General features: G+C 42.7%; 1 protein-coding gene across 17 annotated transcripts in view; it reads left to right on the top strand.

Annotated features, from left to right (window-relative positions):
• Positions 1 to 13,730, top strand: part of KLHDC4 (kelch domain containing 4) — a 69,525-nt gene that overhangs the window by 30,027 nt on the left and 25,768 nt on the right. For 16 of the 17 annotated variants that reach the window (XM_060288498.1, XM_060288508.1, XM_060288499.1 and 13 more), the window contains one exon: positions 6,954 to 7,046. The exons of the other annotated variant lie outside the window; for it this stretch is intronic. In XM_060288498.1, coding sequence (XP_060144481.1) covers positions 6,954 to 7,046 — 93 coding nt within the window. The remainder of the gene's footprint in view (positions 1 to 6,953; positions 7,047 to 13,730) is intronic. 17 annotated transcript variants of the gene reach the window in all.

The raw sequence follows: 13,730 nt of genomic DNA, 5'->3' as shown, positions 1-13,730 counted from the left end.
TGGGTTGTCTTTTTGTTTTCTATGGTTTCCTTTGCTGTGCAAAAGCTTTTAAGTTTCATTAGGTCCCATTTGTTTGTTTATTTTTGTTTTTATTTTCATTACTCTCTAGGAGGTGGATCCAAAAAAAATATTGCTGTGATTTATGTCAGAGTGTTCTGCCTATGTTTTCCTCTAAGAGTTTTATCATATCCAGCCTTACAGTAGATCTTTAATCCATTTTGAGTTTATTTTTGTGTATGGTGTTAGAGAATGTTCTCATTTCATTCTTTTACATGTAGTTGCCTAGTTTTCCTAGCACCACTTATTGAAGAGAATGTCTTTTCTCCATTGTATATTCTTGCCTCCTTTGTCATAGATTAATTGATCGTAGGTGTATGGGTTTATTTTGGGGCTTCCTATCCTGTCCCATTGATCTATATTTCTGTTTTTGTGCCAGTACCATACTGTTTTGATTACTATAGCTTTGTAGCATAGTGGGAAGTCAGGGAGTCTGATTCTTCCAGCTCCGTTTTTCTTTCGCAGGATTGCTTTGGCTATTTGGGGTCTTCTGTGTTTCCATAGAAATTAAAAAAAATTTTTTTCTAGTTCTGTGAAAAATACCATTGGTAATTTGATAGGGATTACCCTGAATCTGTAGATTGCTTTGGGTAGTATAGTCATTTTGACAGTGTTGATTCTTCCAATCCAAGAACATGGTATATCTTTCCATCTGTTTGTGTCATCTTCGATTTTTTCATCAGTGTCTTATAGTTTTCAGGGTATGGGTCTTTTTTCCTCCTTAGGTAGGTTTATTCCTAGGTGTTTTGTTCTTTTTCATGCGGTGGTAAATGGGATTGTTTTCTTAATTTCTCTTTCTGATCTTTCATTGTTAGTGTATAGGAATGCAAGAGATTTCTGTGCATTAATTTTGTGTCCTGGAACTTTTCCGAATTCATTGATGAGCTCTAGTAGTTTTCTGGTAGCATCTTTAGGATTTTCTATGTATAGTATCACGTCATCTGCAAACAGTGACAGTTTTACTTCTTCTTTTCCAATTTGAATTCCTTTTATTTCTTTTTCTTCTCTGATTGCCATGGCTAGGACTTCCAAAACTATGTTGAATAAAAGTGGTGAGAGTGGACATATTTGTCTTGTTCCTGATCTTAGAGGAAATACTTCCAGCTTTTCACCATTGAGAATGATGTTAGCTGTGGGTTGGTCATCTATGGCCTATGGCCTTTATTATGTTGAGGTACGTTCCCTCTTTGCCCACTTTCTGGAGAGTTTTTATCATTACTGGGTGTTGAACTTTGTCAAAAGCTTTTTCTGCATCTATTGAGATGATCATACGGTTTTTATTTTTCACTTTGTTAATGTGTATCATACTGGTTGATTTGCGTATATTGAAGAATTTTTGCATCCCTGGGATAAATGCCACTGGATCGCAGTGTATGATCCTTTTAATGTATTGTTGTATTTGGTTTGCTAGTATTCTTTTGAGAATTTTTGCATCTATATTCATCAGTGATATTGGCCTGTAATTTTCTTTTTTTGTGGTATTTTTGTCTGGTTTTGGTATCAGGGTGATGGTGGACTCATAGAATTGAGTTTGGGAATGTTTATTCCTGTGCAGTTTTGGGGAAGAGTTTCAGAAGGATAGGTGTTAACTCTTCTTTAAATGTTTGATAGAATTCCTCTGTGAAGCCATGTGGTCTTGGACTTTGGTTTGTCACAAGTTTTTTACTCACAGTTTCAATTTCAGTACTTGTGATTGGTCTGTTCATATTTTCTATTTCTTCCTGATTCCATCTTGGAAGGTTGTACCTTTCTCAGAATTTGTCCATTTCTTCTAGGTTGTCTATTTCATTGGCATATAGTTGCTTGTAGTAGTCTCTTATGATCCTTTGTATTTTTTGTGGTGTCAGTAGTGACTTCTCCTTTTTCATTTCTAATTTTATTGATTTGACCCCTCTCCCTTTTTTTCTTGATGAGTCTGGCTAAAGGTTTATCAATTTTATCTTTTCAAAGAACCAGCTTTTAGTTTCATTGATCTTTGCTATTGTTTTCTGTCTCTGTTTTATTTATTTCTGCTCAGACCTTTATGATTTTTTTTTTCTACTAACTTTGTGTTTCCTTCTTCTTTCTCTAGTTGTTTTAGGTGTAAGTTAGGTTGTTTGAGATTTTTCTTGTTTCCTGAGGTAAGATTGTATTGCTGTAAATTTCCTTCTTAGAGCTGCTTTTGCCACATCCTATAGGTTTTGGATTCCCGTGTTTTCATTGTCTTTTATTCCTAGTTATTTATTTATTCACTCTTTGATTTATTCAGTGATCCATTGGTTGTTTAACAACATGTTTAGCCTCCACGTGTTTGTATTGTTATTTTTTTTTTAATTCTTTCTGTTATTGATTTCTAATCTCATAGTGTTGTGGTCGGAAAAGATGCTTGATATGATTTCAGTTTTCTTAAATCCACCAAGACTTGCTTTGTGGCCCAGCATGTGACCTGTCCTGGAGAATGTTCCATGTGCACTTGAGAAGAATGTGTATTCTGCTGGCTTTTGGATGGTCTAACGTGTTACTTATGGCCTGGGTTTTCTTACTGATTTTCTGTCTGGATGATCTGTCATTGATGTAAGTGGGATGTTAAAGCCCCCTACTATTACTGTGTTACTGTCAATTTCTCCTTTTATGGCTGTTTGCATTTGCCTTACATGTTGAGGTGCTCCTATGTTGGGTGTATATATATGTTTACAATTGTTATATTTTCCTCTTGGATTTACCCCTTGATCATTAGGTAGTGTCCTTCTTTGTTTCTTGTAACAGTCTTTATTTTAAAGTCTATTTTGTCTGATATGAGTATTGCTACTCCAGCTTTCTTTTGATTTCTATTTGCATGGGATACCTTTTTCCATCCCCTCACTTTCAAACTGTATGTGTCCCTAGATCTGAAGTGGGTCTCTTGTAGACAGCGTATGTATGGGTCTTGTTTTTGTATCCATTCAGGCAGTCTTTGTCTTTTGTTTGGAGCCTTTAAACCATTTCCACATAAGGTAATTCTCGATATGTATGTTCTTATTGCCATTTTGTTAATTGTTTTGTTTTTGTAGGTCTTTTTTCTTGCCTTCTTCTTCTGTTCTCTTGTGATTTGATGGCTATCTTAGTCTTGTGTTTGGATTGCTTTGTGTGTGTGTGTCTGTTGTATCTATTGTAGATTTTTGGTTTGCGGTTCCCATGAGGTTTTGGTAAAGCAGTCTGTGTATTGAGTATATACAAGATTGTTTTAAGTTGCTGGTCTCTTAGTTTCAAACACACTTCCTATATCCTGCATCTGTACTTTCCTCTTCTCACGATGGCTGGTTTTGATATCATATTTGTGTGTGGGTGATTTCCTACGTTTTCTGTGTGTTTGCCTTTACTGGTGAGCTTTCCCATTCATAATTTTCTTGTTTCTAGTTGTGGCCTTTTCCACCTAGAGAAGTTCCTTTAGCATTTGTTGTAAAGCTGGTTTGGTGGTGCTGAATTATCTTAGCTTTTGCTTGTCTGTAAAACTTCCGATTTCTCTTTCGAATCTGAACGAGAGCCTTGCTGGGTAGAGTATTCTTGGTTGTAGCTTTTCCCTTTCATTACTTTAAGTGTATCATGCCACTCACTCCTGGCCTGCAGAGTTTCTGCTGAAAAAACCTTATGGGGATTCCCTTGTATGATACTTGTTGCTTTTCCCTTGTTGCTTTTAATATTTTCTCTTTGTCTTTAATTTTTGTCAGTTTCGTTAATATGTGTCTTGGCATGTTCCTCCTTGGGTTTATCCTGTATGGGACTCTCTGCACTTACTGGACTTGAGTGAGTGTTTCCTTTCCCATGTTAGGGAAGTTTTCGGCTATAATATCTTCAACTATTTTCTTGGACCCTTTCTCTCTCTCTTCTTCTAGGAGTTCTATATTGTGAATGTTGATGTGTTTCATGTTGTCTCAAAGGTCTGTGAGGCTGTCCTTATTTCTTTTCATTCTTTTTTCTTTATTCTGGTCTGTGGCAATAATTTCCACCACTCTGTTGTCCAGCTCATTTATTCATTCTTCTGCCTCATTTATTCTGCTGTCGATTCTTTTCAATGTAGTTTTCATTTCAGTTATTGTGTTGTTCGTCTGTTTGTTCTTTAAATCTTCTAGCTCTTTATTAAACATTTCTTGTGTCTTCTCGGTCTGTGCCTCCATTCTTTTTCTGAGATCTTGGGTCATCTTTACTATAATTACTTTGAATTCTTTTTCAGGTAGCTTGCCTATCTCCACTTCACTTAGTTCTTCTGGGTTTTTATCTTGTTCCTTCATCTGGCACATATTTCTTTGTCATCTCTTTTTGTCTAACTTTCTGTGTTTGTGGTCTCCTTTCTGCAGGCTGCAGGATTGTAGTTCCTCTTGTTTTTGGTGTCTGCCCTTGGTAGGTGAGGTTGGTGCTGGGCTTGTGCTGGCTTCCTGGTGGGAGGGACTGGAGCCAGCCCTCTGGTGGGTGGAGCTGGGTCTTGTCCCTCTGGTGGACAGACCCATGTCAGGGGGTGTGCTTAGAGGTAACTGTGAGCTCATTACAACTTTAGGCAGCCTGTCTGCTGATGGGTGGGGCTGTGTTTCCCCTGCTGGTTGTTTGGCCTGAGGCATCCCAGCACTAGAGCCTGCTGGCTGTTGGGTGGGGCCAGGTCTTGGTGCCAAGATGGTGACCTGCAGGAGAGCTCACGTTGATCATATTCTCTGGGGCCTCTGTCACCAGTGTCCTTGCCCCCACAGTGAGCCACAGCTGATCCCTGCCTCCCCAGGAGACCGTCCAAGACCCGCAGATATGTCTGTCCCAGGCTCCTGTGGAGTCACTGCTTTGTGCTGGGTCCCGTTGCCCACGAAATCTTGTGTGTGCCCTCCAGGAGTGGAGTCTCTTGTTTCCCCCAGTCCTGTGGAGCTCCTGCACTCAAGCCCTGCTGGCCTGGAAAGCCAAGAGCTCTGGGGGCTCTTCCTCCTGAGGCCAGACCCTCAGACTGGGGAGCCTGACGTGGGGCTCAGAATTCTCACTCCTGTGGGAGGACCTCTACCATATAATTATTTTCCAGTTTGTTGGTCACCCACCTGGAGGGTATGGAATTTGATTATATTGTGAAAGTGCCCCTCCTACCATCTCGTTGTGGCTTCTTCTTTGTCTTTGGGTGTAAAATATCTTTTTTCGTAGGTTCCGGTCTTTTTAAAAAAAATTTGCTTGCTTGTTTGTTTGTTTACTTATGGCTGAGTTGGGTCTTTGTTGCTGCGCACAGGCTTTCTCCAGTTGTGGTGAGTGGGGGCTACCTTTCATTGCGGTGTGCGGGCTTGTCATTGTGGTGGCTTCTCTTGTAGCGGAGCATGGGCTCTAGGTGTGCGGGCTTCAGTAGTTGTGGTTCACGGGCTTTAGTAGTCGTGGCTTGTGGGCTTCAGTAGTTGTGGCACGAGGGCTCAGTAGTTGTGGCTCGCGGGCTCTAGAGCGCAGGCTCAGTAGTTGTGGCACACGGGCTTAGTTGCTCCGCGGCATGTGGGATCTTGCCAGACCAGGGCCCAAACCCGTGTCCCCTGCATTGGCAGGTGGATTCTTAACCACTGCACTACCAGGGAAGCCCTCCAGTCTTTTTTGTTGATAGTTGTTTAGCAGTTAGCTGTGATTTTGGAGTTTTCTTGAGAGGAGGGGAGCGCGACCCTCTACTCTGCCATCTTGTCTGGCTTTGAGGGGTTGCTTTCAGTCTGGATGCTTGCTGCCTCCGTCCTCAGTGTGTGCTGGACGTTATCCCCTGGATACGGGGTGTGCAGGTGCGGGGGCCCGTGCGCTCCTGCTGTGGCGGGGACGGCGATCAGCCCCTCTTGGTCTCCCTGCAGTGGCCGTGGCCCCTGAGCCTTTTGGGCAGTGGCGGCAGCGATTGGCCCCTGCTCCCAGTTCTCGTAGTGGCGGTGGCAGCCCGCATGCTCCCACGAGGGCACAGTGACTGGCGCCTGCTGGCGGGTCTCTTGGTGGTGGTGGCCCATGCCCTCTGGAGACAGTGCAGGCAGCACTTGGCACCTCTTCATGGGTCTTGTGGTGGCAGCGGCAGCCCGTGCACTCCTGGGGCAGCAGGGGCAGCGCTTGGGGCCTGCTCGCGGGCTTCGTGGTCGTGGCCTGTGCACTCCCAGGACAGCAGGGGGCAGCGCTTCGGGTCTGCTTGTGTGTGTCTTAGCAGTGGCGATGGCCCATGCCCGCCTCTAGAGCCCATGATGGTGGTGGCGGCTAACACCCAGCTCAGAGCTCGTGTAGGTGGTATCCCGTTGACTGAGAGCACGTGTACAAGGAAGGAAGCTTTTATGGTGGTCCGGCTTCTCTCCTTACATGCCCCCCAGCAATGGCGCCTTGGCTCTCTGACAGGCCCAGGCTTCTTCCGAGCACACCCCCAGTTGCCACAGTGCAGCCTCTTCAGGCTGTCTCCGTGTGCCAGCTCTGGGCCTCTCCCTGGGTCTGACCTCCGAAGCCCAAGCTTCAGCACCCAGCCGCCCCCCGTGCCTGTGGATGAGTGTCTCAGGCTGGGGAGTGCAGGGCAGCTGTACCGACTGTCTGTGCAGGGCACTCTCCGTGTTGCCTTCCGCGAACTGGCTGTTAGCTCCCCTCAGGCTTCAGAGCTCCCCGTCTGTCCAGGCTGATCTCCCTGACGATGAGTGGACTTCCCACGGTGCAGCAACCTTTCCTCCCTCACAGCTCCCTCTCTGGGGTGTAGGTCCCGTCCCAACTCCTTTCACTTTTTTTTCTTTTTCCTTTTGTTCTACCCAGTCATGTGGAGGTTTTCTTGTGCTTTCGGGGGTCTGAGGTCTTGTGCCAGCGTTCCGTAGATGTTCTGTGCAAGTCGTTCCCCTTGTACATGTATTTTGGTGTTTGTGGGAGGAGGTGAGCTCCACGTCCTACTCTTCCGCCATCTGCCAAGCTCCTCTTTTTTTGTTGTTCAATTTTAGATCACCAGGCGGTCCTTCAGGACGGAGTGGACATCGGATGGTGGCCTGGAAGAGACAGTTAATCCTTTTTGGTGGCTTCCATGAGAGTACAAGGTCAGTACAAACAGGAGGACCATGTCTCCTGGAGCTGTAAGGAGCGGGCTCCTTATGTGAAGAACCGTTCTGAATACACGTGGAAAATGCTGCCCATCCCTTAAACCAGGGCCAGCGGCCTGGGCAGCTGCAGAGGCGGGCCCTGGGCTTGGTTTAATGCTCTGTTGTCACTGTCGTGGGATTCTTCATAATTACTGAACAGAGGTTCCCACAGTTTTATTTTGCACCAGGGCCTGCAAGTAATGTGGCCAATCCTATCTAAGATGGGCTCTCAAACTTCAGCCTATTGAGAATCCTCTGAAAGGCTTGTTCAGACTGATCTGTGACTCCATTGGCCTGGGATTGGGCTGAGAATCTGCATTTCTTCAGCCTCCAGGTGATGCTGCTGGCCAGGGAACCCCACTTTGAGAAGCACGAGGCTAAAATAACTTGAAAATCCGCCCGATGGGGAGCATGTGGCAGCTTGCATCCTGCAGAGGGACCTGAGGGGACATCCAGGTCTGCTGTGCCTGGTTGTGTCGCCACAGTGCTTATGTGCCTAGCCTGGCGGCATGTTCTCCGGGGGTTTTTAGCCCATCATCTATACTGATACTTTCTTGAATGTCCTTATTAGTTCAGTCCAGAAAAAGAAGACACTTGGTGAACAGGTTAGTTCCTGCCACTGTCGTAAAACGCTAAGGCTCTGGGTGAGACATCCAGACCGCTCTGATGCCTGGTGCAGGCCCCGCAGGTGGTGCGTTTCCTCTGACCTCGGGCCGTGTCAGACAAGGTGGGTGGATGGCTTTCTCGCTGGTGCCTCGTTTCACAAGCTCCTCTGTTCCCTACTCCTTTAAAAAATAACATACTCGTCAACTCGTTGTGGTGGCAGCACACACACTTTTTTCAGTGTGACTCCATTGGCACACTTTTTTTGTTTTTTTTTTGCGGTACGCGGGCCTCTCACTGTCGCGGCCTCTCCCGTTGCGGAGCACAGGCTCCGGACGCGCAGGCTCAGCGGCCATGGCTCACGGGCCCAGTCGCTCCGCGGCACGTGGGATCCTCCCGGACCGGGGCACGAACCCGCGTCCCCTGCATCGGCAGGCGGACTCCCAACCACTGCGCCACCAGGGAAGCCCGGCACACATTTTTTATGATACTCACTGGCTCGTGAAAATAAGTCCTTGCACGTATATGTGGAGAGGGTGGCGCTCGGTACGTTAACGGCAGCGAGCGTTTCTGTGTTCACTGTTCCCTACCCGAGCTGAGGCATCCTGGTGTCGATCTGGCTCAGTTAAGGTTTCAGGTTTCTTTCACGAACAAAAAAAATATTTTCATTAGTTGAGAAAAGGGGATAGAATTCTTTTTTCTTTTAATTCTTTTTTATTTTTTAACGTCTTTATTGGAGTTTAATTGCTTTACAATGGTGTGTTAGTTTCTGCTGTATAACAAAGTGAATCAGCTATACATATATCCCCATATCTCCTTCCTCTTGCGTCTCCCTCCCAACCTCCCTACCCCACCCCTCTAGGTGGTCACAAAGCACCGAGCTGATCTCCCTGTGCTATGCAACTGATGCCCACTAGCTATCTGTTTTACATTTGGTAGTGTATATAAGTCCATGCCACTCTCTCGCTTCATTCCAGCTTACCCTTCCCCCTCACCGTGTCCTCAAGTCCATTCTCTATGTCTGCATCTTTATTCCTGTCCTGCCCCTAGGTTCTTCATAACTTTTTTTTTTTAGGTTCGATATATATGTGTTAGCATGCAGTATTTGTTTTTCTCTTTCTGACTTACTGCACTCTTGAGTGACAGACTCTAGGTACATCCACCTCACTACAGATAACTCAGTTTCGTTTGTTTTTATGGCTGAGTAATATTCCATTGTATATATGTGCCACATCATCTTTATCCTTTCATCTGTTGATGGACACTTAGGTTGCTTCCATGTTGCTTCCATGTTGATTCTTGGATTGGAAGAATCAACATTGTGAAAATGACTCTACTACCTAAAACAATCTACAGATTCAGTGCAATCCCTATCAAACTACCACTAGCATTTTTCACAGAACTAGAACAAAAAATTTCACAATTTGTATGGAAACACAAAAGACCCCGAATAGCCAAAGCAATCTTGAGAAAGAAAAACAGACCTGGAGGAACCAGGCTCCCTGACTCTGGACTATACTACAAAGCTACAGTAATCAAGACAGTCCGGTACTGGCACAAAACCAGAAATATACATCAACAGAAATCCCAGAGATCAACCCACACACATATGGTCACCTTATTTTTGATAAAGGAGGCAAGATGCAGATTTCCTGGTGATTGTAAATAGTGCTGCAGTGAACATTGTGGTACATGTCTCTTTCTGAATTATGGTTTTCTCAGGGTATATGCCCAGTAGTAGGATTGCTGTGTCATACGGTAGTTCTATTTTTAGATCCTCCATACTGTTCTCCATAGTGGCTGTATCAATTTACATTCCCACCAACAGTGCAAGAGGGTTCCCTCTTCTCCACACCCTCTCCAGCATTTATTGTTTGTAGATTTTTTGATGATGGCCATTCTGACTGGTGTGAGGTGATACCTCATTTGTAGTTTTGATTTGCATTTCTCTAGTGATGAATGATGTTGAGCATTCTTTCATGTGTTTGTTGGCAATCTGTATATCTTCTTTGGAGAAATGTCTATTTAGGTCTTATGCCCATTTTTGGATTGGGTTATTTTTTTGATATTGAGCTGCATGAGCTGCTTATAAATTTTGGAGATTAATCCTTTGTCAGTTGCTTCATTTGCAAATATTTTCTCCCATTCTGAGGGTTGTCTTTTCGTCTTATTTATGGTTTCCTTTGCTGTGCAAAAGATTTTAAGTTTCATTAGGTCCCATTTGTTTATTTTTGTTTTTATTTCCATTTCTCTAGGAGGTGGGTCAGAAAGCATCTTGCTGTGATTTATGTCATAGAGTGTTCTGCCTATGTTTTCCTCTTAAGAGTTTGATAGTTTCTGGCCTTACATTTAGGTCTTTAATCCATTTTGAGCTTATTTTTGTGTATGTTATTAGGGAGTGTTCTAATTTCATTCTTTTACATGTAGCTGTCCAGTTTTCCCAGCACCACTTAAAGACGGTCTTTTCTCCATTGTATATTCTTGCCTCCTTTATCAAAAATAAGGTGACCATATGTGTGTGGGTTGATCTCTGGGATTTCTGTTGATGTATATTTCTGGTTTTGTGCCAGTACCGGACTGTCTTGATTACTGTAGCTTTGTAGTATAGTCCAGAGTCAGGGAGCCTGGTTCCTCCAGGTCTGTTTTTCTTTCTCAAGATTGCTTTGGCTATTCGGGGTCTTTTGTGTTTCCATACAAATTGTGAAATTTTTTGTTCTAGTTCTGTGAAAAATGCTAGTGGTAGTTTGATAGGGATTGCACTGAATCTGTAGATTGTTTTAGGTAGTAGAGTCATTTTCACAATGTTGATTCTTCCAATCCAAGAACACGGTATATCTCTCCATCTGTTTGTATCATCTTTAATTTCTTTCATCAGTGTCTTATAGTTTTCTGCATACAGGTCTTTTGTCTCCTTAGGTACGTTTATTCCTAGGTATTTTATTCTCTTTGTTGCAGTGGTAAATGGGAGTGTTTCCTTAATTTCTCTTTCAGATTTTTCAAAATTAGTGTATAGGAATGCAAGAGATTTCTGTGCATTAATTTTGTCTCCTGCTACTTTACCAAATTCATTGATTAGCTCTACTAGTTTTCTGGTAGAGTCTTTAGGATTCTCTATTTATAGTATCATGTTATCTGCAAACAGTGACAGCTTTACTTCTTTTCTGATTTGGATTCCTTTTATTTCTTTTTCTTCTCTGATTGCTGTGGCTAAAACTTCCAAAACAATGTTGAATAATAGTGGTGAGAGCAGGCAACCTTGCCTTGTTCCTGATCTTAGTGGAAATGGTTTCAGTTTTTCACATTGAGAACGATGTTGGCTGTGGGTTTGTCATATATGGCCTTTATTATGTTGAGATAAGTTTCCTCTATGCCTACTTTTTGGAGGGTTTTTATCATAAATGGGTGTTGAATTTTTTCAAAAGCCTTTTCAGCATCTATTGAGATGATCATGTGGTTTTTATCCTTCAATTTGTTAATATGGTGTATCACATTGATTGATTTGCGAATATTGAAGAATCCTTGCATTCCTGGAATAAATCCCACTTGATCATGGTGTACGATCCTTTTAATGTGCTGTTGGATTCTGTTTGCTGGTATTTTGTTGAGGATTTTTGCACCTATGTTCCTCAGTGATATTGGCCTGTAGTTTTCTTTCTTTGTGACATCTTTGTCTGGTTTTGGTATCAGGGTGATGGTGGCCTCGTAGAATGAGTTTGGGAGTGTTCCTCCCTCTGCTATATTTTGGAAGAGTTTGAGAAGGATAGGTGTTGCTCTTCTCTAAATGTTTGATAGAATTCACCTGTAATCCATCTGGTCCTGGGCTTTTGTTTGTTGGAAGGTTTTTAATCACAGTTTCAATTTCAGTGTTTGTGATTGGTCTGTTCATATTTTCTATTTCTTCCTGGTTTAGTCTCGGAAGGTTGTGCTTTTCTAAGAATTTGTCCATTTCTTCCAGGTTGTCCATTTTATTGGCATACAGTTGCTTGTAGTAATCTCTCATGATCCTTTGTATTTCTGCAGTGTCAGTTGTTACTTCTCCTTTTTCATTTCTAATTCTATTGATTTGAGTTTTCTCCCTTTTTTTCTTGCTGAGTCTGGCTAGTGGTTTATCAATTTTGTTTATCTTCTCAAAGAGCCAGCTTTTAGTTTTATTGATCTTTGCTATTATTTCCTTCATTTCTTTTTCATTTATTTCTGATCTGATCTTTATGATTTTTTTCCTGCTGCTATCTTTGGGGTTTCTTTGCTCTTCTTTCTCTAATTGCTTTAGGTGTAAGGTTGGGTTTATTTGAGATGTTTCTTGTTTCTTAAGGTAGCATTGTATTGCTATAAACTTCCCTCTTAGAACTACTTTTGCTGCATCCCATAGGTTTTGGGTCGTCGTGTTTTCATTGTCATTTGTTTCTAGGTATTTTTTGATTTCCTCAGTGATCTCTTGGTTATTAAGTAGTGTATTGTTTAGCCTCCATGTGTTTGTATTTTTTACAGATTTTTTCCTGTAATTGATATCTAGTCTCATAGTGTTGTCATCGGAAAAGATACTTGATACGATTTCAGTTTTCTTAAATTTATCAAGGCTTGATTTGTGACCCAGGATATGATCTATCCTGGAGAATGTTCCATGAGCACTTGAGAAGAAAGTGTATTCTGTTGTTTTTGGATGGAATGTCCTATAAGTATCAATTAAGTCCGTCTTGTTTAATGTATCATTTGAAGCTTGTGTTTCCTTATTTATTTTCATTTTGGATGATCTATTGGTGAAAGTGGGGTGTTAAAGTCCCCTACTGTGCTTCTGTTACTGTCGCTTTCCCTTTTTATGGCTGTTAGCATTTGCCTTATGTATTGAGGTGCTCCTGTGTTGGGTGCATAAATGTTTACAGTTGTTATATCTTCTTCTTGGATTGATCCCTTGATCATTATGTAACATCTAAAATAAAATAGACCTTATTTTATTTTTTTTGTTTTTGTTTTGGCGGTATGCGGGCCTCTCACTGCTGTGGCCTCTCCCGTTGTGGAGCACAGGCTCCGGATGCGCAGGCCCAGCGGCCATGGCTCACGGGCCCAGCCGCTCCGCGGCATGTGGGATCTTCCCGGACCGGGGCATGAACCCGTGTCCCCTGCATCGGCAGGCGGACTCTCAACCACTGCGCCACCAGGGTAGCCCTAGACTTTATTTTAAAGTCTATTTTGTCTGATATGAGTATTGGTACTGCAGCTTTCTTTTGATTTCCATTTGCATGGAATATCTTTTTCCATCCCCTCACTTTCAGTCTGTATGTGTCCCTAGGTCTGAAGTGGGTCTCTTACAGACAGCATATATATGGGTCTTGTATTTGTATCCATTCAGCCAGTCTGTGTCTTTTGGTTGGAGTATTTAATGCATTTATGTTTAAGGTAATTATCGATATGTATGTTCCTATTACCATTTTCTTAGTTGTTTTGGGTTTGTTATCGTAGGTCTCTACCTTCTCTTGTGTTTCCTGCCTAGACAAGTTCCTGTAGCATTTCTTGTAAAGCTGGTTTGGTGGTGCTGAATTCTCTTAGCTTTTGCTTGTCTGTAAAGGTTTTAATTTCTCTGTCAAATCTGAGTGAGATCCTTGCTGGGTAGAGTAATCTCGGTTGTAGGTTTTTCCCTTTCATCACTTTCAATATGTCCTGCCACTCCCTTCTGGCTTGCAGAGTTTCTGCTGAAAGATCAGCTGTTAACCTTATGGGGACTCCCTCGCATGTTATTTGTTGTTTTTCCCTTGCTGCTTTTAATATGTTTTCTTTGTATTTAATTTTTGATAGTTTGATTAATATGTGTCTTGGTGTTTTTCTCCTTGGAGTTATCCTGTATGGGACTCTCTGTGCTTCCTGGACTTGATTAACTATTTCCTTTCCCATATTAGGGAAGTTTTCAGCTATAATCTCTTCAGATATTTTCTCAGTCCCTTTCTTTTTCTCCTCTTCTTTTGGGACCCCTAATGTTGGTGGGGTTATTTGAATGTTGGTGCGTTGGTGCGTTTAATGTTGTTCCAGAGGTCTCTGAGACTGTCC

This window comes from Globicephala melas, chromosome 19 (genome assembly GCF_963455315.2).
Source record: "Globicephala melas chromosome 19, mGloMel1.2, whole genome shotgun sequence".
Classification (NCBI taxonomy): Eukaryota; Metazoa; Chordata; class Mammalia; order Artiodactyla; family Delphinidae; genus Globicephala; species Globicephala melas.
The sequence above is the reverse complement of the archived record's forward strand: the minus strand, read 5'-3'. Positions and strand labels throughout refer to the sequence as shown.